Source organism: Astyanax mexicanus, unplaced genomic scaffold, assembly GCF_023375975.1.
Source record: "Astyanax mexicanus isolate ESR-SI-001 unplaced genomic scaffold, AstMex3_surface scaffold_37, whole genome shotgun sequence".
In the NCBI taxonomy this organism is placed as follows: Eukaryota; Metazoa; Chordata; class Actinopteri; order Characiformes; family Acestrorhamphidae; genus Astyanax; species Astyanax mexicanus.
The window spans coordinates 1,927,979-1,954,931 of record NW_026040047.1 but is presented as its reverse complement, the minus strand read 5'-3'; the positions used below and the strand labels follow the sequence as shown (position 1 = coordinate 1,954,931).

Here is a 26,953-nt window from a genome sequence, read left to right as displayed (position 1 = left end):
CTGCTCCAGTTCGAAAGACTGCATGAGGGATAGGAAGTCTGTGAAGCTGGTACTGTCATGGTGGATGTTCATATCCCCTAGAATGAGCATGGGACAATCTTGCTCAGGGATAGAAGACAGTAGCATGTCAAGTTCATGCGTGAACTCGCCCATTTGTCCAGGAGGACGGTAGAGAACAATAATGGCAAGTTTTGCTGGAGTATTAACCAGTGTGGCATGATACTCAAATGTATTGAATGTGTTTGCCGGTAATAGTGGAGTATGTTTTAAGCCATTAGCGATTAATAGGCCCGTTCCACCTCCTCGTCCAGAGAGACGAGAAGTGTGGGAGAAGGAATAATAATTGGAAAGAGCCGCCGGAGTAGCAGTATTTTCAGGTTTGATCCAAGTTTCAGTCAGTGCCAGCAGTTGTAATGACTGATGATTCGCATAAGAGGCGATAGAGTCTGCTTTATTAACAGCCGACTGGCAGTTCCATAGCCCAACAGAGAATGAGGTAGTAGTGGGCGTGGTTTGTTTTAGTGGACGCAGGTTAGTATGATCCTGGCGCCTGTTTGTGTTTTTACGCCTTCTGTGCGTGCCGGAAATAACTGAGATGTGTTGGGAGCACATTTTAGGAGGCAGTAGGACGGGCTGCCTTGTCGGTGTCCTTGCTCGGTGGACTCGTGCAGGTAGACTCGCAGGTCTTTACCCGCGTTGGTCTTCACGTGAGAGGGTCTCCACAGCTGACGCCTTCGGCTGACGCCTCGGCGAGTGTGAGTGATGTAATAGGATTCTAGATTGCGCACAGCTGCGGGCGATATAGGAAATCAGCGCCACCAGACTGTCTTTTAAAGCCGTGAGTAACGCCCCCGAGGTCCGCAAACAGAGAAAGTGTGAAAGAGGGGGAGCACAATTGGTCTTGCTCTCTCTCTGGGTGGGATCAGCACAAGGCGTCTGTGAGCTGGTGTATCAGAACCGAGTCGCTGCGCTTTCCTCCAAGTGTTAGTGCTGTGATGCTACTCGGCAATGCTGCATCAGCAGCAGCTCAAAAAGAAGTTCACATATGTCGGAGGAGGCGTGTGTTAGTCTTCACCCTCCTGGTGTGTTGGAGCATCACTAGTGATCGGGGGAGTCCTAATGAGTGGGTTGGGTAATTGGCTGTATAAATTGGGGAGAAAATGGGGAAAATTAGAAACAAATAAATAAATAAAAAGATTTAAACTTTGTATTTGGCTTCAAAAAACAGTCTGCACAACTCCAGTCTTCTTTCTTACAGTAATTTCTGATCCTACGAGTTACAGCACTGTGTGAATAATGAAGACACTCCCACAAACCCAAGACTTAGAGTCCAAATCCTGTTTTAATAGAAATGATTTTAAACATTGTAAATCATATAAACACAAATGTACTTTTCTTTGTGTGTGTTTTGATTGGATAGGTCATTTTGATTTGGTATTCAGGAATCTGATTATTCTTCTTGTGATGATTCTACTTTTCGCTGTTCGCTTTCCTCGACACAGTTTTGTTGGTGTTTGTATATTTGTGACGGTCATTCCTGCGTATAAAAAAGATAAAAAAGTCATGATGAGTTAAAACAGATAGGACAGATAATCTTTTATTGCATCCATTTATCTGAAGGAAATTCACTGTGATATAATTACATTAGTAAGGGGAAGCTGAACACAGACCTGCTCATTTTCGCCTTGTTTCTGCAGCCCAGTCCTCCCTCCCAGTGGCTGGTGAAAGTTCCTCTGGTCATCATACCTCCACACCCCACACAGGGCTTTCCGTTGCTGTACGGCTACAGGAAGGAAAATGAATGTAAAATCTCATATCTATTATTTACAAGCTTATTTACATGTTCACTGCTTTTACCTGCTCCTTTGCACAGTAACCACAGATCATTCTGGTTGCCAGCTCCATGAGATGGTCCTGATCCTCATCGTGACACGCGTCACAGGGGTACGCCCGACCACAACACGGAAACCTGGCAAGAGGAAACGATCAGTAATCCAGGTAAAAGTACCTGGGGCGGTCCTGATGAGAGCCAGTTTCATCATTATAACCTTTTTCATGGTCTTTGAGGTGACTGCACTTGAGGATACTTTCCAAATTTCTATCTATCTATCTATCTATCTATCTATCTATCTATCTATCTATCTATCTGTGGTGATTGCTCTAAGACTGCAAGGGAAGCTCAGCTTCCCCTAAAATGTAAAAAAATAGGTGATTAAATATATACTGTTGTGTGTACATGTCACTGATTAAATATGCGCTACACCGCGCTGAACTTAGTTCAGAATCAGCTTCTTATCACTGGTAACGCCGCGGCTTTCCTCTCACTCATTCCCGCAGCTTCACAGCGCTGCTTTAAACAGTGCACAGACTTCAATAGCGGAGCAAAGCGCGCGGCCAAACCAGACGAGTCATTGGATAAATGCTGGGCTTTGTCCCGCCCATCGGACGCTCAGCGTCTCTGGGGGTCTATGGAGCAGTGGGCTGGCCTCGGCCGGCCCGGACGCTCAGCTTCTGCATGATGATTGGATGATCTGTCTGAGGCGGAGTCCGTTTTTGATTGACAGCGAAATGAGCGAATCAGCGATCTTTAAACATGCGCGCTGGGAGCATTATAATTCTGTTCTGAGTTGAACTGGAGACTTTCCTAATCCTTATAGCGGCATTTTCTTTATTAAAAACTTCTGTCACTCTTTTCTATCGCAGTTTCTGTCCAGCAGGTGCTGCTCAGCCCGTCACAAAGCTCTCACAGACGGACACACTTCACACTAGCCTCGCTCCAGTGCAAGCTGAGCATAATGTCAGACAGTTTTAATGTTGTGGACGGTCTTCCTTACGAAGAAAAACTTAAACAGCAGCAGGGCAGATCAACTGCTCAGATTAATTTAGTGTAAAAGGTGGGAAAGTAACAGGTATTTTCAGCTGTTCTGGTTTGATAAAGTGAGCTGGCTGACTGGAAGTGATGTAACAAATAAAATGTACTGATGGCCATTCCTCTTGATGAAACTCATAAATGAACAGGGGCCAGTAGTAAGCATTGTGTTATCATTAAAAATAATTAAAAATATTAATGGGATTATTCAAGGAAATTAAAACTGTTCAAAAAGGAAATAAATTTACCTGCATTTTTTTCCTTTACAAAAAAAAAATCTCAGGAAGAGTAGAATAAATAAAACTACATATGTTAAAATGTAGGCCGAAATTAAGCTTCCCCTCTTGAAAGACCAGCATCCGCCACTGCTATCTATCAATCAAAGCTCTTCAAATGTTGTTTAGATTTACTGACCATATTTTCTTAGTGTTTTTTTCTTTATTTAGTTGAGTAGTTGTTTCTTATCATAATCTGGATTCGAACATTACTCAAATATTCACTATTCACTGTATACCTGTAACTCTACCTCTTCACAACTTTACTTTAACTGATGCTCTCAAACACTTTATTAAGAGACAAGAAATTCAAGTAATTAACTCTTGATGAGTTCAGCACAGCTGTTAACTGAAAGCCTGAATTCCAGGTGACTCTACCTCATAAAGCTGACTGAGAAAATCCAGCAGAGATGTTCAAAAATCTAAACAAGAGAAGCTACTTTAAAGCATCTGAATAATGGTGAAGTCAGCACTGTGTTACCTGAGCCAGCGATGACTCTGTCTGTAATGCTTGCAGACGCCTTTCTCTGGAAGGGGTTTTCCACGCTGAATCGCAGGGTCTCGTTTACTGCGGCCGGCTTGTAGAGCTGATTCTGGGTCTTTAAAATAGAGCAGAAAGCACAAGCTAAACCTTAATCAGACGTCAATAACTACACAGATTTATCACTAACGCTCTACAGCTACTATATAGAATCACAGCAATAAATAGATTACATTTAAATCTACCAATTAAAGAAACACAAAGTTTAACAAATTATTATTTCACAACAAAATAATAAAAACACACAAACTGGACAAGTACATTAAAACTTAAAAATGAACGTTAGTGAACAATCTTTATTTTGGTTTGGTAAAGTGTTTGTAGTACTATTCGGTTGGTTCCACATTCTTTGGACTCTCTTTAAAAATCTGTGTTTTATTGCTTAACTTTACAATAGCAGTTTCTGTATAAAATATTTTGTACACTATAAGGTGCAATGGATTATAAGCCACACGATCAATAAACGTCTATATTCTGGTCTATTTTCATACATAAGGCACACTGGATTATAAGGCGCTAAGCTAAATAAACAAAGCCGTAATTCTTAAAAAAAAGTAAAAAAAAAAGTTAAACAAGCATATTTACATAGATTCTCTCTTAAAACTGTTTATTTGGGTGAGTAAAGCACTTCCATTTATTTACATTAAGCTTAGATTCCCAAATTTCTCCAGCACTAAGGCTGGACCATTAACATTATCAGCTAACCACTAGCACTAGGGGTTAGCAGCTCATGCCGTCTGACAGCGCCACACTAAGGAACCTTGTGTGTTCCGGTAAGACAGGGCGAAATTAACTAGCAGTTGTTTTAACACGGTAAACTCACAGCTTACAGTCTGATATACTCACCTCTGAATGTTGAAAGAGCTAGCACTTAGCATGATTAGCAGCTAAAGCTAATGCTGCTCCAGCAATGCTAACCAGGGTTCGCAACAGGCTACAGTCTGATATACTCCCCTTTGAACGTTGAAAGAGCTAGTGTTTAGCGCGGTTAGCAGATAAGCCAATACTAAGCTAATATTAATGCTAATGCTGCTGCAGTCTCGGTGCTGGAGAACTAAACTCCTGTAACTCATTAATACCTGACTGGTAGAATTCATACATAAGGAGCACCGGATTATAAAAGGTGCACTGAAAAGTATTGGAAAATCAAAGGATTTTAAGCACGCCTTATAGTGTGAAAAATAGGGTATATAGAATTCTACACTTTAAACCGCGGCTCCTCCATTCAACCTAGAAAATTCTGTAGGGTTTTTTTTGTTATTCAACACACTCTGAATCAAATAACAGTTAGTTTAAAGTATTTTATTAGGTTGAATAAACCCTGTTTGGTACCACAAAGAGAACATAAAGGGTTAGTCTGACTCATAGACTGTGTATAGCTGGACAGAGCATCGTCTCTCAAATGTGAAGCCACCACAGGCGCCCCCTGCTGTTCGGTTTCAGAAAGCTGTATAACCCCACCCATCCCCATAGGTTTCAATGGCAAAACAGAACAACTTTCAATCACGTTTTTTTCTAATATACTGTAATTCTACCTCCATTATTTAAATGCAGCAGCTAGTGTAACCTCTGCTTATATTGTCAATTTTTTATATCCCCACAGAATTCGGTTTTTAAAACTTTATTCAGCTCTATTCAAAAAAGGTGTGGTTATTGTAAAAGGGTGGGGTTACACCTAGGCGGGGTGGGACCAATGACTGTATGGGTGAGACCATAGACTGTGTGAGCTCTGTGGAGGCAGCCCTCAGGGGCGGGGTGAGTGACGCGGTGAGTGACGCAACTTCCGGCCTGCGTACCTGCTTGCTGTTTGTTTAGCTCCTCTCTGTTTTAGCTATTTGTTTACGTTTTCTACTACTTATTAACTTTTAACCGTCTTATAACCTTCCTAAACTTATAAAATCCCTCAGGTAGCCATTATTTTTGTGTTATTTATCGATTTTTGCCGTTTTTTTGTGTGTTTTGTGCTTACTTCGAGGTAATGGCGTGTGCGGAGGATCGTGCTCTCCTGACACTCAGCGAGGAGCTCGTCCGTCTGGATCAGCAGATCCACCGCCTGCTCGAGAGGCAGTCGGAGCTCCACAGGCAGAGGACGAGGCTGGAGGAATCCCGCGCCGCCGCCTTCGCGGCCGTCTCCAACCCGGTGATGCCGGCGCGGCGGACCCCGGCGGTCGTTTGCTTCACCCCCGCTCCGGGAGGGGCCTGGGAGCGGCAGCGCGGCCGAGGAAAGCGGGTTTCCCCCCTACCTTCTCAGCCGGATTTTGCCTCCGCAAACCGGTTTGAGGTCCTCAGCTCGTCGTCGTCGCCTCCTTCACCTCCCCCAGCCCCGAGGAAAACAGATAAGGGCAGTACCCTCATTGTCGGAGATTCCATTGTTAGGCATTTAAAGGTGTCTAACGCTAAGAGTAATGCTGCGGTGTCGTGTTTTCCAGGAGCTCGGGTCCTGGACGTCGCCCGGCGGCTTCCTACGGTGCTTCGGCATCGCGGGGACCCCGGCACCGTCATCCTGCATGTGGGTACCAACGACACGTCCGCCCGGCGCAGTGAGGTCCTGAAGGAGCACTTTCGCACTCTTCTGGACACCGCTCGCAGACTGACCCGCGCCCGCCTCCTCATCTCTGGTCCGATGCCCACCTACCGCCGCGGGAGCCAGCCGTTCAGCCGCCTCTACGCTCTCCACTGCTGGCTGCGGGACTGGTGCTCTGCTAGTGGAGTTGGCTACGTGGACAACTGGGAGAGTTTTCGGGAACGTCCAGCCCTCTTCCACCGAGACGGGCTTCACCCCAGTCGCCTGGGATCCACCGTCCTCTCTGGTAACATTGAGGCGGTGCTACGCCGGGACTGACTGGCTCTAACCAGTCATACCGGCCAGGTTAGTGGTCTAAGTAATGGGCAGTTTAGTAATATACATCGTTCTAATGAGTTATCTTGCCACTTTCCTGTGCATAAGGCTGTGAGTTTTAATTATGTGCCTTTTTCAGATACAAGTGCATTTTTACCTTGTAGGATTGAGACTGTGTCTGTCCCCCGTGTCGCTCGAAACCGAAAAACTCAGAAAATCTGTTTTAATAATCTTATTAAAATTAAAACAACAGCATCCGTCTCTCAGAGTACCAGCAGCGTCCGTATGAAACTAGGGCTATTAAATATGAGATCGCTAGCACCAAAATCAGTTATTGTTAATGATATTATTACTGATAATCACCTTAATGCACTATGTCTGTGTGAAACCTGGATTAAACCTGATGAATATATCGCTTTAAATTAGTCTACCCCCCCAGGTTTTAGCTATTTCAGTTACCCACGCAGCTCTGGTCGTGGCGGTGGTGTTGCCACAATCTATGACTCAATGTTAGGTATATCTCAAAACTCACAATTGGATGCTAAGTCGTTTGAAGTTCTTAGTCTTAAAGTAGCAGGCCCGTCTCCTGCTTCCAAAACGCAAAAAACAAACAAAAAAATTCCAGCTAGCATGGCAGCATAGTCTCACAGACTACAAAAAAGCCCTAATTAAAACAAAATCCCAGTATATTTCATCGCTTATTGAGAAAAATAGAGACAATCCTAGATTCCTTTTCACTACTGTGGCTAAACTCACCGGCAGTCAAAAACAAACTAGCTCCGTTATCCCTGCCGACATTAATAGTAATGATTTCATGAAGTTCTTTGATGATAAAATTAATAGCATTAGACAAAAAATTCAGTATCACTCCCCAAAATTTACTTATAGATATCGATGAATGCTGCTCCAGCTCTGAGACACACCTAGAGTGTTTCAGCCCGGTTACAGAAAAAGATTTACTTAGTGTAATTAACTCATCAAAATCAACATCATGTATATTAGATCCAGTACCCACACAATTATTGAAACAGGCACTGCCAAAGGTGGGAAAATCATTACTAGAAATAGTAAATTCATCCCTTAGCATGGGCTACGTACCCAATTCTCTTAAATTGGCGGTCATTAAGCCCATTATCAAAAAGCCAAATCTGGACCCCCGCGAGCTTGCTAATTATAGACCAATTTCTAATCTTTCCTTTATAGCCAAAATCCTAGAAAAAATTGTGTTTAACCAGCTGAGCTTGTATCTACAACGTTATAGTATGCATGAGGTTTTTCAATCTGGATTTAGACAATACCATAGTACTGAAACAGCTCTACTTAGAGTAACTAATGATTTACTTTCAGCTCTTGATAGGGGCAGTAATGCCATCCTTGTACTGCTAGATCTGAGTGCTGCCTTTGACACCGTAGATCACGCTATTCTACTTGATAGGTTAGAAAATCTTATAGGAATTAAAGGATCAGCCCTCACCTGGTTCAGATCTTATCTGAGAGATCGATTCCAGTGTGTTTACTTAAATAACGAATGCTCTTATCAGTCTAGAGTAAAATATGGTGTCCCTCAAGGATCAATACTGGGTCCATTACTCTTTACTCTTTATATGCTACCACTGGGTAAAATTATCCGTAGGCATGGTATTAACTTTCACTGCTATGCTGATGACACGCAACTTTACATATCTGCTAAACCCAACGAGGAGCTCTGTCTAAATCAAATAACAGACTGTATTAAAGACATTAAAAATTGGATGACACACAACTTTCTCTTACTTAATTCTGATAAAACTGAGGTCCTTCTATTAGGTCCTTATATTGATAAAAACATAAATGTTAATACTGTAGACATAGACGGTCACTTAATTATACCTGGTAAAACTGTGAGAAACCTTGGGGTCATCTTTGACCCAATTCTTTCGTTTGATGCTCACATATGTAGCATAGTCAAAACTGCATTCTTCCACTTAAGAAATATAGCTAAAATCCGCAGTATACTCTCTCTGGAAGATGCTGAGAAGCTGGTACATGCATTCATAACCTCCAGGCTGGACTACTGCAACGCGTTGTTGGCTGGAAGTCCACATAAATTACTCCATAAACTCCAGCTAGTTCAGAATGCAGCCGCAAGAGTGCTTACCAGAGCTAGAAAGTTCGATCACATTACACCTATTCTTTCATCCCTACATTGGCTACCTGTTAGATTTCGTATAGATTATAAAATACTTCTCCTGACGTATAAATCCCTTAATGGTCTGGCCCCGCATTATCTACAGGAACTCCTTACTCCTTACAATCCTCCGCGTTCACTCCGCTCCCAAGACGCTGGCCTGTTATTAGTCCCGCGTATTAGAAAAAACTATACAGGAGGAAGAGCGTTCTTTTACAAAGCTCCCCAACTTTGGAATAACCTCCCTATTAATATACGGGACTCAGACACACTCTCAATCTTTAAATCTAGACTCAAAACATTTCTATTTGCTCAAGCTTTTGAGTAATGTCTCATTACAATTTTCTTCCTCTTACAGCTTATCCAGCAAATATAAACCCTGTCCTAATCATCTGCTTTCTCTTTCTCTCCCCATGTCCTGAGCTGCTGCTACCAGTGCCCATCCCACTCCAGCAGAGTTTTATAAAACCATTCTAACCCCTTTTTCTTCCCTCCCCTCTCTGTTCTCTCTCTCTGTCTTTCTCACATGTGCTGAGACGCCTGGCCGGCCGGTCTTCCTGGATGTGTCCGTCTGTGGTTCCAGCTTTCAGGAATCAGCCCTGTCCTTCTACTCAGAATTATCACACAGCCCTTCTAACTTCTGCTTTTTGTTTCTCTTTCTTTCCTTTCTGTTTTCTCTATCTATCTCTTTTACATGTATGGAGATGCTGTTCCTGATGTTCCAGCCTGGCTCTCCACTGCCCGCTGTGTTGTTCTCCGGCTCTGCAGCCCTGCACTGATTACCATTAACACACTCAGTATCTGTTTCTGTATTAGCCATAGCTCTATAGTTTGTGCCCATCACATTCTTATATTCATAAAGTAGTACCTGTTATATTACCCATAGTTCACATTAATTCTCTGTACTGTTTTGTTCTGTTATTTGTTTGTTGTTTGTTGTTTGTTTGTACTGAGCGGGTCGACCCGAGTAGGATGGGTTCCTCGGACTGAGTCTTGGTTCCTTCCAAGGTTTCTTCCTCTTAAAGGGAGTTTTTGCCACTGTGTCACCATAAAATTGGCATCTCTGTGGTGCTGCTCATAAGAGGCGTGGACCTGTTTTTCCTGTAAAGCGGCTTTGTGACAACCTTTGTTGTAAAAAGCGCTATATAAATAAAATTGAATTGAATTGAATTGAATTATTTAAATGAGTAGGCGTCTCTCCACAGTCTTTCTCCCTCCTCTGGTCTCTACTGCACAGACTCGGGTATCAGGATCGCCAACATGGAGGAAGATTTTAGCTTCATTTTTATTGAATAAATGGAAACGGTGACACGGCGTCCATCTTTTTTACAGCCTCTGGTCTGACTCACTTATGTGAACGTGGACTATAAACTGTTTCTGTTTAGCATTAAATGAATTTAAGGAAATTTCACATCAGATACTGATAGACTACATATTAGAAAAGAGTCGCTGTTCACTTAGTGTAGGATCACTCTGAATCTACAGCTCCCCCTGCTGGTCATCAGGAGCAATGCATGGATTTTGAGGTGAATTACAGAAGAAGGAATTAAAAGAGTGAAATTAACCTGTAGTTTTTCTGATCTTCGGCTGGATGTACTGAAAGCGTGCAGACTCCACGAAGATGCTGAGTTTGTTGTGACAGTGCTGGCAGTTTGTTTCCTTGTTCTGACCATAAGGCACACACTAACAGAGAAGATAAAAAAAAAAAACAGAACAAATCCTAGTTTAAAACTAAGTGTAAAAACAGGCTGTTAAAAACAGAATAAAAATGTGTGAACTAATAAAAAAAAATAGTTATTCTTATTTGCTCAATAGAAACATTAAGAATGTTGTCTAATAATAAATATCTAATGCTTGTAGTGCTGGGCGATACAACGATAGCGATTTGTTTCGCGATAATTTTTCCCTCAATGCCGATGATAAGCCTGTGCAATAGAATTCGATAAACATTCATTTCCATTTCCGTCTAAGTAGCACCGCACACAGGCGCAGCACGTGATCACGCTGAACTGCATGCTCAGCCAAGTGCCACTGGGGCTGGATCTGATCCAAGTCCATAAGTCCGCAGACCAATGAAAACACAACGTAGGAGGCGCTGGAACAGACCCAGCCGCACGCCCATCTTTGCTCAGCCGGAGGACCGCGCTTAATCACTAGCAGGTTACGGGAAGATGGCCAGTAGAGAGAACCCCGAGAGCGAGAGAGTATGGACCTACGCACACACACACACGCAAACAACGAGGGTGTTTGGACTGTGGGAAGAAACGGGCCACACTGTTCAGCGCCTTTTAAATAAAATTTTAAGCACTAAATGTAATTAATTCAATTTATATTAGGACCGCGGGGCAGGTGCGGAAAAAATGTGTATGTGGCGGGCGCGGGATTAAAAGAAGAGTTTTTTTGTGGAGCGGTAACGGCACAAAAACACCCTAAGAATGATGTCTAAATGACTTTCCTCTAATCTAATATAATTTAACATGTTTTAAGAATATAAAATAATTTCTAAACAAACAAAATATTTAATATTGAGCTAATAGCCCAAGTGCAAAATTACAAAATCAGTAATACTGTGCACTGCACAATCATTAAACCGAAATAGCCGTAACGCAGCGGGGAAGCCTGGTGTGAGGCGGTGAAAACAGAACTACACAACATAAGGAGACATAATGCACTCCAAATATTCAGGACTGAAGTGAAATAAATGATACTGTACAGATATAATCTGGTTCTAGTAGATATTTAATGAGAAATAAGAACAGTGTGAATAAAAAAAACAGACGCCTACCACAGACTACCACAGAGCCGGAAAGGCCCGAGGAAAGGTGTGGGAAATGTTTTTTTGTTTTTTTTTTCGGGCCGGGGGTCCGTGGACAATTTTGCTGTGGATTAATTCATTTTTAATCCGTCTTTTTTTTTAAAAAACTAATATTGGAATATTCGCTACCAGTTACTGCCGAATATCCGGAGCTCAAAAAACGCTATTCGGGCCAGCCCTAATAAATATCGAGATACAGAAAAAAATATTGTGATAAAACTTTTGTCCCTCCCTTATTCTCTCACTAATGAGTAAAAACAAACCTTTAAGTATGACAGAAAGTGATTTGATTTATATCGTGATACATATCGATATCGACTGATATGGAAAACTATATCGTGATAAGATTTTTTTTCAATATCGCCCAGCCCTAAATGCTTGCTCAGTAAAAGCCATTTAAATGCCTGATTAAAGGGCCGATTACAGTTGTTTTGCTGTTTTCCTCGTTTTTTTAATTGAGCTTGGCGCCGATTCAGCTCTTGATTGGTCTGGACGCGAAACAGCACGTGGGTGGGGCTGGTGACATCATGGGCCCTGCATTGTTTAATATCGCGTATTTATCATTGAAAGAGAACATTTGCAATGTATTTACAGCCCTAATGCACCTCCTTGTGTTTAGTATTTTGTTTTTTAAAAGTCTCTGAAACCTGCATGTTGTCTTCGTTATTGCAGCTGAGGCAGCCGACGCGCAGACTGCAGTCCTGCAGGACGAGGTCCACGGCTGCAGCTGCGTGAAGGTCCAGATAGCCCAGCACGTCGCTGTAGTGGTGGAGCATGCTGGGTCTGAATCCAGCCCTGATCTCTGATCCACACTTCTCACACTGCGCTGAGCAGGCCGGTCCACCGCTCAGGCTCAGGTCAGAGGTCACCTTACACCTGCAAAGAAGGACAAGCGCACATTTTGCCCCAGTGTAGATATATGCTCTCTGAAATTCAACTGTTTTTCCAGTGTTTTATAAACTGGAGATTATAGATAAAATGTAAAAATGTATTCTAGTTCTAAAATTCTGAGCCTGAACTTTTTTCCCGGGAGGTGGGCAGGGGTGGGGTGCTATGTATGCAACAAACTTTTAACATATAACCTGTTGCCCTGGGGCCCAGTAATATAAACAGTTTGTGTACAAACTCAATCAATATTACTGTCCAGATTTTTTTAAAGACCCTTAAATTACAAATTCTGGTGAATTTTGTGAAAATGAATAGACAAAATTCAGACATGAGATAAACAAAACACAATATAAGCCTAAATTACAGCAGCATCGTTGTGCAGAGCACTAGAGCTCTTAGGACCCTGGGCCTGGTAGACCTGTTCAGTAATTCATCCCCACTTTAAACTAATCATTTAAATAGAATACCTATTACTTATTTAGCATACTAAGACTACAGATACTAAAGCCATTACACGAAAGGTCAGTAGGTGGCAATTAGAGAACTCCAAATAAACTGGGATTTGACTAAAGGACATGAACAAGAACACGGATTCATTTTTCATCCCAAAAAACTGCCCATTCCTAAATACAGCAATAATTCAGTTAAAGCAAAGTTTATACTTCATCAGTATTATCCTGTTAAACTTCAACTGAACTGCTCTGCTTATTATGCGTTATTTTAACTAGCAAATCAATAAAACCAGAGTAAAGCTAATCCGGTGTGACCCACCATTCACTCCGGTTCAGTTTAAAATTAAATTAAAAATAAAACAGTGATTAAAACTGCTCAGTGAGAACTGTCAGTAGCGTGTGTTGAGATGTGCTGATCACAAAGAAACAAACAAGTTCATATTCATAAAGTTTTAAGAGTTCAGAAATAATCAATATTTGGTGGAATAATCCTGGTTTTTAATCACAGTTTTTTTTCATGCATCTTGGCATCATGTTCTCCTCCACCAGTCTTACACACTGCTTTTGGATAACTTTATGCTGCTTTACTCCTGGTGTAAAAATTCAAGCAGTTCAGTTTGGTGGTTTGATGGTTTGTGATCATCCATCTTCCTCTTGATTATATTCCAGAGGTTTTTAATTTGGTAAAATCAAAGAAACTCAGTATTTTTAAGTGCTCTTTTATTTTTTTCCAGAGCTGTATTTTGACACATTTGATACCTTTATATAAAATAAGATATAAATAAGAGTTTTTGTGTGAAATGAAAACACAGCTCCTGCACTCACCTGTTGCACTGCATGGACACAGTGATCTGCCTCGCCACCACTGTAGCCGTGCCCTCGCCGAGCCTCAGGCCCATCAGTTTAATCTCAGTGCCTTTCCGAGGTTCACTACTCCTGATGTTCTCCACCTGCTGGCTCTCGTTTTCCTCACCCTGGCTGTTCTTCACCTCCTCCTCCTCTGCTTCTTCATCAGACTCACACTCCTCTTTCACCTTACAGTCAATGAGCAGTGACTCCTCCGAGCGTGAGCCCTCAGGAAGCTCGTCAGAGTTCCTGCACACTGTTGCCTGGAGCAGCTCGTAGGGAACAAACTGTATTCCAGCTCTTTCCAGATCGATGTCTTTTTTCAGCTGGAGACAGAATTCAGAGCCGTTACTGCATGTTAGTCACTCCATACTACACCAGACTAAAATTTATAGCTTTAGTCACATTTTAGTCTTTTGGTTATTATTATATTTAGTTTTAGTCGACAAAAACAAACAACATTTTAGTCTTTTTTTTAGCATTTTTATTGTTTTACTATCTTGGAATTGTGTTGCTATTTTGAGGTAACCTACTAATAATGTTCATTAATGTAATGTGGTAGCTCACCTTAAGGCGGATTTAAAACACCAGCCTTATGGGGGGAGACCAGATTAAACTGAGTGAGCTTCCAACTGAATTATTTATAGAAGGACCCAAGTGCAGAGTTAAACAGAAACAAAGAACAAACTAATAACTAAGGTGCTGATGGAACTAGGAAGGATGAAGAAACTTATAAATAAAGGAGATATATATTAAACTAGAAACGGCAAACTTGCTCTATTGTGCGTCAACACTGAAAGCAACAAAGCAGTAGTGATGTCACCCTCCAATCTGAAACTTCGAGGCTTGTGTCGAGAAAACGGCACGCACTGGTTTGAATCACTGTGCTGATGCTTGGTTTGTTCGACATTGATCACGTGACCAATGACATCTGAAGCTTAATTTCGGCACACGATCACGTGACTGCTTTAGGGAAAGATTCAAAGCAGCAAATACTGACGCGCACTTCGAGGGTCGATAGCGGAGAGACAGAGAGAGAAAGAATAAGGTATAGATAGTAGATAAGAGTGTGTGTGTGTGTGTGTGTGTGTGTGTGAGTGATCGATGGTGTTTGGAAACACTTTGAACTTTTGCCATCAATGGGGTAGAACATTTATTTAAAAATAAAAACTTTTGCTACCGTGTGAAATGTTTTATTCCTAAATAAAGACTGAATTACACATGTAGAAAACCACATCCATTAAATAACAATAAATTAAATAAAATAATAATTAAAATAACAATCCATTAAATAAAGTGACCACTGCCCCCTACACAAGCACCTTCACTCTATACCTGTTCTTTCATAAAGTTCTTTCCTTCATATATCCCATGCAGCAAATCCACCTGAGCCTTGCCTGTGAAAAAATAGGCAATGCACTAGTGATGCATGTAAACGTGTTACAAATCCTGCTTGGGAGGATGTGAATAATAGTGAATTAGAAGTGTAGTTCCTCCACTGTGCCACAAGTGTTTTATATATTCATTTAAAATATATTACAGTGTAACGTGTTTTAATATAATACATTCTATTACCTAGACATCAAAGTATTCTGCCATTTCGTTTCATCAGTAGTTTTTATTTAAACCACAAATGTCATGTTAATGCACTGGAACAGTTTAAAAAAAATAAAAACTAAATACACGAAGCACTTTCAGGTTTTCAGGCCGCTAATGTCCGCTGTGTTATGAAGCTCAGATTAATGAAGTTTTTCAGTACAGTTAAGAAAAAGGCTTTAGTGCTTCAGAAAGCCTTGGTTTTCAATAAGAGCGAGGGACACTGACACCATCAGCCAGAAACAGTCCTTATGTCCTGACTGAAATCAGTGCTCTGATTTTCAGGTTCTACTGAAGATTTATTCCACCCACAAAATAGAGTGTAAATGATAAGTTTCTGTGAGGAACTGAACTGAATTAAACCAGCACTTCCCCACTGTACTGCTAACCAGAAGGAAATTCCTTTATTTAAAAGAAAAATACAAATCCAAATGAGGGAATTATTTAATAAATTAAGAGAAAGATTTTTTATTAAACTAAACATTATAATTACATTCAAGGAATAATTTTTAAAATTATGAACTACCGGTATATATGGATATATAAACCAATTTATTGTAATATTAAATAATTATGTTAAATAATTGCACTTTTTGTTTACACTTTGTTCAGGCTGAACCCTTGTTTCTGTATCAGTTGTTCTGAATGAGACACGCGCCCAAGAGCACAGGCGACACAGATCGATTCTATCGCGTTCGATGTGGACGCACAGTTACAGGGGGATTAAAACCCCAACCTCAGGTTTGCAAATCAAATGAAAACCGCCTGCACCACTGGAGCAGTTCAGTGAGAGATTAGCGCCAAAGGGAAAAAAATCAAACATCACAAAACAAAGACAACTCAAGGCAAAGCTTCCCAAACAAATAAAATACTTACAGGGAAGATTATTTCTTCCCTTTTACTTTTTGAATAGGAAAAGAAAATGTGTCAGAGAAACCCTGAGAGGGAGCCTCAGGAGAACACTCCAGAGAGACGTGTGTGTGTGTCAGTAAAACTCAAGACTAAGCGCAGGGTAAGGTGTTGCTAATCGCCCGTCATCAGGCTGTAGTGATTCTGGGTTTCCCTCTGCTGGTTGGGGGTGGCCCAGCAAGTTGCCCAGCCATAGTCTGCACCCTTACACTTAAAATAATAGCCTTTACATTTTGTTGCATTTAAATAATGCGAACATTAAATTGTTTTAAAGCAAGTTACCTGTATCAGTAGTCTTTCAGTAGACTAGACTTACATTACTAAACAAGTGTATTTAAAACTCATCCAGTTCAGTAACAGCAATGTTTATCTCCGTTTAAATACAGCTACACAGATTATATAATCTTCTGTATTTAGTAAAATATTCAGAACAACAGACTCTCTATCTGTTAAAAACTAAAAACACAGAGACAGAGGAGAATTCTGCTCTCAGGGTTTTCTAACAGAAACAGTGAGAGTTAGGAAAAAAACAGAAAGTGCTGCTTCTCTGTGTGTGTACTAATCAGTTACTCGTTCCTGCTGGAGTTAACATTAATTTACACATAAAGTGGATTTACACGGCTAACATGCATTACGCTTTAATTTATTAAAATGTAGAAAGCAGTGAAGGCTGTATGAATTGTGTCTCACGGCTCGAGAAAGAGGGAAGTATGTGGCCAATATATCCGAAACACCTCAGCTAATGACGATGATGGATTACACAGATCCCTTTTACACATTAAACATCGCTAACACTAAACTGGAGACACTAACCTAGCTAAACTAGCTAATGGAGCTGTATTACGAGCCTCCAGAAAGCTTGGTGATGAGATACAAAATGACACAAAATATTTTTATTCCACATATTTTGAGTTTAGGTGCTGTGTAAATCAGAGTGAGGAGCTCGGGGGAATCGGTCATAAGGACGCTGTGTTCCAATCACTGCTCAATATCATCATTTATTACAAAAAATTGACCCATTCTCTGTCCTTGACATTTTTGTTTAGTTTTTATTATTTGACAAAAAGTGTAATAAATTTCATCATAGTTTTTGTTTCCAAGTAGTTCTTGTCTGGTTATCTTCATGAAGATAGAATAAAATAAAATGCCAACGAAGATTTTTGGTCATAGTATTAATTAATGAAATTATCACTGTACTATACCTGCAGCTGATTTGCGTGATACTTTTTACACAGCAGGAACAATGCACTATGGGTAAGCAAGACAATTGTTATAGTATGATGGTTTTGAGCTCATGAACTTTGACCTTAGGAACAGCCTGACTATATAACTGACTGACTGAGAACTGTTAATACTTTCATTTCTGTATAATAAGCAAAGTGATTTAATTTTTTTTATAAACACACACAAACACATGAACACTTGGCTGAATCATGAAGTCATGAGGCTACGCTTTATTCTCTGTATCTGAGGCTATTTAAAATACAGCCTGCATTCACTCCCAGATACATATCTGGTGGATGGAGAGTACTGAAGAACTTGACTGTGAGCAGACAGACCGAGACTCACCTCTCTGGCTCCTTCAGTGAAGAGTCTCTCCATGCTTCGGTCCAACCAGTGCAGGTACGGCCGGAAAAGCAGCTCTACCTTCCCCAGTAACTGGCTGGTTGCGTGTTTGGCCTGCAGCCACTCTTGCGATGCGGACTGTATGTGTCTGCATGTGCACAGAATCAGCGATGAGGAAGAAAATCCCAGTCTGTTCCATTTCTACTCCTAAACAGTGATGCCTGACTGTACAAACAGCAAGACCTTACCTCCCCATTACTGACGGCAAGTGCTGATCCTCTGGAACATCCACTGTAAACACCTAGGCAGAATCAGAAGATCTGAATTAAAGGATTTGATTTGTTTTATAAGCAATGTTGTGCTATAAGCAAAATAATAAACACAAAAACAAGTATAAGCATCACTACGTACCTCTTGTGGATAGTTGTCAGGAAAGCTCACCATTATATCAATTTCTTTTAAGTCATAAGGCTGCAAATTAAACATAAAAGCGTATTATGAGTGTCAGCTAGTTATTCTATCTATAAATGTCTCCACTTTTACTTATTCTGTGAGCTGACTGAACATTTTGAGTGGTGTTTAGTAATACCACAACTAAGCTTTTATAAAAAGACACAAAACACAAACTCTTAAGAGTTAGTGAAGTCAGACCTAATGCAGGGCAGAATCAGGTCTTTTAAAAAAAATATTAATTTACCTGAACAACACGTCTACCACAGGTACAGAATATACATTTAGGATGTTTCCACACCTGTAGTTGGTTTCTCTGGTCCGAATCAGTTGATGAGTTCGTTTATTTTGAGCGTTTTCTCCCTCTGTTTGTTCTGGTTTCACACAGACATAAATGTAAACGCACCAAATGCGCACCAATAAACACACAAGCAGGCTGTGTCCTCTGATTGGTCAGAGCTGTCTGATGTGGGAGTAAATATAAATTTGCGAGAAGATTCTGTTTTCCAGTGCCTATATATCTGTGCTTTAACACCGAACACTGAAACTCTGCGCTTTTAAACACAGTGTTTAGACGTGCAGCAGCGCAGATGTAAACAGTAAACTGAGTCACGTGGCTGTGAGCAGTGAACGCTGCACAGACCGGGTGGGTAAACAGCATGGACACAGTGTTTGTTCACAGCTGTGGTAATCAGTGTTATCTGCCTAATTTATCAGATTAAACAGCGTCCTATCAGCAATTTAGCTCAAATAAATGGACTATATTTAATAGCTAGCTTTCTCACCAAAGTGAACCGCTCCAAAGTTAATTTGGAACCGAGATCACCTCCTCTAGCAGGTTTCGGTCCGGTTCTTTACATCCGACCCGAGTGTGATTACTTTTTTCACACAAGTTACAAACAGACCATAGTTTGTTTTAACTGAACCAAACCGTGCCTGAAAACGCCCTTAATCTCACTAAATATTTTCAGTCAGACATTGCTTATGTTGCATTCTGTTTACCTCAGACGGCTGATGACGGACCTGAAAATGATGTTTCACCTGAGATAAACCATCGATATCAGCTGCCCCAGGTTATCATTGCTAGCAATACCAGCTGATAACGGAACATTATACAGTATTTTGTAAATCAGAGGTAAAATAATGACTAAAATTGCCCAGCTGAGGTAGCTAGTTAAATGTGTGACTGGAAAATGTTTTAAATGTTTTAAAAAAAAACTAGATAAAAATACATTTTGACTATGTAACGTATTAGTGCATCTAACAAAAATCGATATCATTGAAATGTATTTTTTTTTTTTTAGTAATTCAGTTTAAAATGTGGAACTCATATTATATAGATGTATTAAACACAGAGTAATCTATTTTAAGCGTTTACTTCTTTTACTGTTGATGATTATGACTTACAGCCAATGAAAACCCCATCGGTGTTTCAAAAAAATAGAATATTATATAAGACTTTTAACAGTGTGGGCAGTGTGCCAAGTCCTGCTGGAAAATGAAATCTTCCCTCTGCTGACAACTTATATGCAGATGTGGATTTTATTTTCCCGCAGAATTTGGCACACTGCCCACACTGCTAAAAGTACCAATTGGTCTTATATAATATTCTAATTTTCTGAGACACTGATTTTGGGGATTTTGATCATCAACAATAAAAGAAATAAACGCTTATTCGATTTTTTTGAGACACTAGTATTTAAAAACTGATCATTTTTGGACTTTTAGACAAACATTTTTAACTTTGCTTATTTTACTATGTAAATGTTCTTTTAGATGCATCTCCAATTATTTTACTCAAATCTTTGATACACAGAGGAAATTGTTAATATAATAGTTTTTAAAATACTGCAATACAAATCGCAGAGCAACAAAATATTGTAACTTCAGTATATTTATGTGTTATTTGGAGATGGTTTTACCCATTCAGGATCTGTGGCCTCCACAGTGAGCCGGTAGTAGGTGAGCTGGCCGTCCTCTCTCTCCTGAATGATGAGCTTGTCTTTAGGAAATCTCTTCTTCAGCTGGGAGATCTCTGTCTCCCGGAGCTTCCTGATCAGCTCCTCAGTTAGATCAGCCAGTCTGATCTGCTCTTTAACTGTAGGAGGCCGGCTGGATACCGGTCTCGCTCCATTACTGCTGCTGTCTCTGGGTGCTGCCGGCTGCTCCTCCACTGGAGGAAACTTCTGCGGATGCCAGAACCGGCAGCGGTCCTCCATACTGCAGAACCCGGACATGAAGTACCGGCACGGCCTCTGGGCTCGCACCGGTCTGGATGGAGCTGTTCTCGGGTCGGAGGAGGCCGAGCGCCCTTCCTTCTCAGAAGCTCCATCCTCTCTCTCCTCTGCCTGCTGCTGTGGGGGTGGAGGAGGAGCATGGCTGAACCTCTGGTGGAGGAAGTGGCACCTCTTTCCAAAGTGGCAAAAGCGTCCCTGGGAATAGAAGCGGCATAGAGGCTGTGCTGAAGGCTGTGCTGGGGGCTGTGCTGGGTTAGTGGGCTGCTGAGAGGTTTCAGGTTGAGTGTCAGGTGTAAAGTCCTCTCTGTGGTCTTTATGCTGAAGAAAAAAGAAGATAACATAACATAATTTGTAAACATTACATCATGATTTCACAATTCAGACAATAAATATAATGCAAACTAACTTACAGGTTTTATTATGTTGTTTTAAGGACAAATGTCTCCAAAAAAATATATAAAAAATGTAATAATCCTGAATATTTTAGGTGTATTTATTAATATATAACACAATATTACACCAAACCATACTTTACATTTTATTTGTTAATTTACTTTTAATATAATGTTAAAAGGTATATCTAGGTCCATTACCAAACATACAATAAATAATGAATAAAAATGGGTCTTTTTTTATTCTTACCATATTCTTGTTGTAAAAACTTTGATTTTTAAAGCTTCCCTGCCCTAAAATATCTGTTTTATATTATCAGTTTGTTAAGAAAGTTATATTTGATGTATCCACAGGGACTCCAGAGCTTTAAAATGATCTATATATAAATTATATATAATATTATATATATAATACACACACACACACACACACACACACACACACACACACACACACACACACACACACACATGTATTCGGCCCCTTAGAACTTTTTAAACTTTTCAGGCTTCAAACATTAAGATATGAAATTGTAATTGTTTGTGAAGAATCAACAACAAGTGGGACACAATCGTGAAGTGGAATGAAATTTATAGAATATTTTAAACTTTTTTTTTTAGAAATAAAAAACTGAAAAGTATGGCATGCACAAAACTTCAGCCCCTTTACTTTTAGTGCAGCAAACTCGCTCCAAAAGTTCAGTGAGGATCTCTGAATGATCCAGTAGTTGTGATCTAAATGACTGATGATAAATAGAACCCACCTGTGTGCAATCAAGTCTCTGTATAAATGCACCTGATCTGTGATCAGAGTCTCAGAGTTCTGTTTAAAGCACAGAGAACATCATGAAGCCCAAGGAACACACCAGGCAGCTCCGAGATACTGCTGTGGAGAAGTTTAAAGCCGGATTTGGATACAAAAAGACATCTCAAGGAGCACTGTGCAAGAGATCATCTGGAAATGGAATGGAATGGAATGGAAGCAGTATCAGACCACTGCAAATCTACCAAAACCTGATCAGAGTGATCAGAGATGCAGCAAAGAGGCCCATGATCACTCTGGATGAACTGCAGAGATCTACAGCTGAGGTGGAAGACTCTGTCCATAGGATAACAATCAGTCGTACACTCCACAAATCTGACCTTTATGGAAGAGTGGCAAGAAGAAAACCATTTCTCAAAGATATCCATGAAAAGTCTTGTTTAAAGTTTACCACAAGCCACCTGGGAGACTTCTGTGGTCAGATGAAACCAAAATCGAGCTTTTTGTCCACAATGCAAAACGTTATATTTGGCGTAAAAGCAACACAGCTCATCACCCTGAACACACCCTGATCCCCACTGTCAAACATGGTGGTGGCAGCATCATGGTTTGGGCCTGCTTTCCTTCAGCAGGGACATGGTTAAAATTGATGGGAAGATGGATGGAGTCAAATTCAGGACCATTCTGGAAGAAGAAAACCTGTTAGAGTCTGTTTTCCAACAATGATCCAAAACTCTGTGAAAAGAGCTGAAAACTGCTCTCCATCCAACCTCACTGAGCTCCAGCTGTTTTGTAAGGAAGATTGGGCAAAAATCTCAGTCTCTCGATGTGCAAAACTAATAGAGACAAATCCCAAGAGACTTGCAGCAGTAATCTCAGCAAAAGGTGGCGCTGTAAAGTATTAACGCAAGAGGGTCAAATAATATTGCACACCCCACTTTTCAGTTTTTTTTTTTTATTTCTAACAAAAAGTTTAAAATATCCAATAAATTTCATTCCACTTCACAATTGTGTCCCACTTGTTGTTGATTCTTCACAAAAAATTACAATTTTATATCTTTATGTTTAAAGACTGAAATGTGGCAAAAGGTTAAAAAGTTCAAGGGGGGCAAATTTGCAAGGCACTGTATATATTTATTTTTATTATAATTCCTGCCAAAGAGGATTAATATGAAATAAATACTCTAACTCAGTAACACCAGCATTTTGTCACACTGACCAACTCCAGAGATCACATGAATCTCATACTAAAGTACATCTGATTCCTGGTGGAGAGACCACGCGCTGTTCCAAAGTCCATCTATCTACTCTTCAGGTTCAGCTCTAACAGTGTTAATCACTGCTGTATTTCTCTGTATTAATCCTGATTGCAGCAGGACTTCAGCTGCTTAACCTTCTCTAGTGTTAGGGTCGTAACTGACCCGTTTTAGGTTTTAAATGCAATAAAATACATGTATCACATCTAGACTTTTTGACTTTGTCAGGATCTTATTTTTAAAGATAAAATAAAAAAAAACTATTTTACTAAATTGTAAAATGCTCCTGTTAAAGTTATAATCTTTGTGTTGTTTGGGTCAATTTCGACTAAGGTATAATAGAAGATTAAAAAACAATAATAAGTCCCAAAACTGATCTCACAAACACAATATAAACCAACAGCCCACAGCCAGCTCTACCTCCAACCACTTGAGTTAGGGACATGTCCAGGCATGTGCGGCCAAATCAGTTCAGAGTCCGTGCTTTAGAGAGTCTCCAGTTTACAGCATGCAACAACAAGAGGAAGACTGGATGTAAGCCAAGTTCTGGATCATATCTTTGATGATAAAGAATTTCTAAAGAGGCAAATAATGTGTAGTATCAACCAGAACCTTCTGAAATGATGGGCACAGTAAAAATTAAAACCTGAGCTGCCGGCTGAAATATTGCAGGTGAAGGACAGGGCTCCATTTTCCGTTTGCTTTTACAGACACCACCACAAATAAAAAAAAAGACAGAATGTGATACTGATGTCCACAAAAAGCCCAGACTCATCCTGGACTATAACAAAAACAAAGGAGGAGTGGATAACCTGGACAAGCTGACTGTCACCTACACTTGTCAGCGAATGACTAGGAGATGGCCAATGGTTTTATTTCACAACATCCTTGACGTTTCTGCATACAATGCATTAGTGTTGTGGACCCACATTCACCAAGGATGGAACTTAAACAAAACAGCCGCTGCAGCCCCTGTCAGACAGCTCCAGACCTCAACAAGCTCTTCTTCCACACCCACAGCAACACAAAGAGCACCATCACCAGCATCCTCCTCAACCAGCCCCGCCTCAACAGCCACAACCCCAGTGAGACCATCTGATCCTAAAAGAAAGAGGAATCAGGTCTGCCCTGGCAATAAGCACATTGTGCTTCACCTGCAAAAAATACCTCTGCAAACAACACACACAAACTGTCCCTTTTTATCACACATGCATCTAACAATACAATACTAATGCATCTAAAAACTATAGAAATTGTTTTCTGTTGGTTTGATTTGCCTGATTGGTTGTTGTTTGTTTGACCTTGAAAATCTAATTATTATTATTATATTTGTATTAAAGTTCTATTTTTTTTTTTTAAATCTGTTTTTTTGCTGCTTTTTTTTTTTTAAGTAGTTATATATGGGTCAAAATTGACCCATTACATATTTGTTTCTAGAGTTAATAATAAAATGTAAAATATATATATAAATATATATATATATATATATATATTTTTTTTTTTACAGTTAAGAAATATCTTCTAAAACCCTTCATTAATAGTCAGGTAATAGAACAACCTTTTTACAATTTAGTAAAGAAACAAATTGGATCATAAATAATTGTATTTAGGGAATCCTAGGGCTGATTTAAGACACGGTTCAAAACCGACCTGTTAACATAAGGAGTAACAGAAGTAACAGAAAGAGAGCACTAGAGGAAGGTAATAAACTAATAAAGTGATCAGATACAGGCAGTGATTGGAAAATACTGCAGGATATATATGATGTTGGATCACTGTAAATGTGATATTCTGCCCATACTAATTAAGCACAGAGGGGGAGGAGTCAGGATAAGCATTTACTCTATTTATAAATGTATCCACCCAAGTGGCTTACTTATTTTAGGCTAGAAAACTTTTAGTGTATTAAGTGTTCATAATAACTGTCGATTAACATTTCATTCAATTCTCTTTTCAGACCTCTACATCTAATTTCTGTTTATCTCCAATTAATCCACAACTTTCTTTATAAAGCACAGTGAAACTGCAGCTGAGAGAAGTGAGAAAGGAGAAACTGTTTACTGAGATCAGTGTTCAGGTTTCTGCTGTTTCATTGTTTAAAGGGAAATCTCTCAGTAAAGTACATTAGGTCAGTTTTTACTGTAATAGTTAATTATTGATCAGGGCTGCATCAGGTTTGATTAAGTTCATTCTTTAGTTTGAGTCTATAGTAAGTCCTAATTTACCACTGGTTAGTTTCAAACTCTCCTTTTACTGAATTTGCACCACAAACCCACATGTTGTGTCTTACCTAACTAACTAACCTGTGCTCAGAGTTACCAATTATCACCTTTAAAGCGTTCTACTCACAAATTCTCAGGTGCATCAATTTGGGCACCCCATACATCAGTATTTATTAGATCCTCCTTTTGTAGAAATAACAGCCTCTAAACTCTTCCTACAGCTTCCAATGAGAGTCTGGTTCTTCTGGTTGAAGGTATTTTGGATCATTCTTCTTTATAAATCATCTCCAGTTCAGTCAGGTTTGATGATTCTGATCATGAACAGCTGCTTTAAATCACACCACAGATTTATAATAATATTCAGGTCTGTAAATCCTATACACTTCATTTAACTTCTCAAATATCACTATGTTCATCTGCTGTATTATATATTTAACTGACATTACTGATCTGAACAACCAATGATTTATAAAGAAAAATCAGGAAAATGATCAGAGGTGCCCACACTTTTTTCATACCACTGTATGTATGAATGATTAATGATGCGTTATCTTTTGATTCTGCTCAGAGTTATGTGTAAGTATTTAGTAGCTGCTATAGCTAGTTTGTGTGGTGTAGCCCGTTTAGACGTAGCAATGCTTAAATCTGAGTTTAGTAAACTCAACTTGAACTTGACTCGGTATAAAGCGGAATCCGAACAGTAACAGCGGGTAAACTGGATAATTAAAGAATATTCAGAGTTTCTTGTGATCTCAGTTTTATTATTTAATCCCCAAAATCACTAAAAAGAGTTCAGGTTTACACCGGATAGTTAACTAGAAACTATGAAGACAGGTGTTCTGTCGTTTTTGTGTTTTTCCTGATATTTAGTTTTTTCTCGGGCACATTGCGCAATCTGGACTGTCAACGTTTGTTTGAGTGAAACAACCGTGTAAAGAAATTATAATAAAAATAGAATACAAAAAATATTACCTAATATACTGCCTTATCTTCATACAGCACGTTTAAATGTTTGTATTTTACCTTTAAATATACAGTAGGGTGGCACAGTTTGACAAGGTTGCTAAAATGCTGCTGCTCTTGCCGGTGTTCCGTCGATTTACGCTACCCGTAGATATGGGCTTCTTAACGGCACTGCACATTTAAAAAAAGTTTTAATGTGTTTTTTTATATTAATTACGTTTACAAAACTGTAAATGATCATTTAACACAAACAATAATAGCAAATAATATTATGAAAATAATAAATGGTAACATACGGTTTTTAATCGCCTTCATGAGCTGAACTTTATCTGATACAGAGATTAAACTTTCGCTACACTTCTTCCGTCGCGAGAGTTTTACAATGTGGTGTTTTTTACACGGTAGCGGAACTGTTTAATGCACCCAGAGAAAAAAATATCAGGAAAAAATAGAGGTGGGTAATCTGAGTGGGTAATTTCCATGTGGTTTTCCCTTGAGGTGGGTAAAATCCAGGCCCAGAAAGCAAAAATCCATCCAAGAGTTGTGTACCAACTGCTTGGGAAAACACTAACTGTAAAAATGTAGAAATGAGAGTTTTGCGCATGCGCAGAGCCGCTAAGTAGCACATATCGATGGGTAGCCCAACTCGATAGAACACCGGATTCAGCAGTATAAAGCTCAGAGCACAGCTGGAGTATCCCAGCGGCACCAGTACTACAGGAAAACCTGCTGCTGTAAATCTCAGCTCTTTAACACTGACCTGCTCCGCGCTGCGGCCCGGAGAATCCATCAGCTCCACCACCCACAACTCCACCACTCCCCAATATAAACCCGAGAGAACCTTCAGCCTCTACAGCCCATAAACACACACCCTGCGAGCAGAGAGCCTCTACAGAGGACATCACCC

At 40.0% G+C, this 26,953-nt stretch overlaps 1 protein-coding gene across 1 annotated transcript; it reads right to left on the bottom strand.

Annotated features, from left to right (window-relative positions):
• Nucleotides 1-1,323: 1,323 nt before the first annotated feature.
• Nucleotides 1,324-26,953, bottom strand: si:dkey-24l11.2 (ZnF_C3H1 and zf-CHY domain-containing protein). Its single transcript, XM_022679932.2, has 12 exons — nt 26,807-26,953; nt 20,136-20,768; nt 18,175-18,234; nt 18,012-18,064; nt 17,767-17,911; nt 13,672-14,018; nt 12,154-12,382; nt 10,257-10,374; nt 3,626-3,743; nt 1,858-1,969; nt 1,671-1,783; nt 1,324-1,537 (listed from the first exon to the last, which is right to left on the bottom strand). Exons 1-12 carry the CDS (start codon nt 26,834-26,836, stop codon nt 1,471-1,473), a joined length of 2,025 nt encoding a protein of 674 aa, XP_022535653.2. The 5' UTR covers nt 26,837-26,953; the 3' UTR covers nt 1,324-1,470.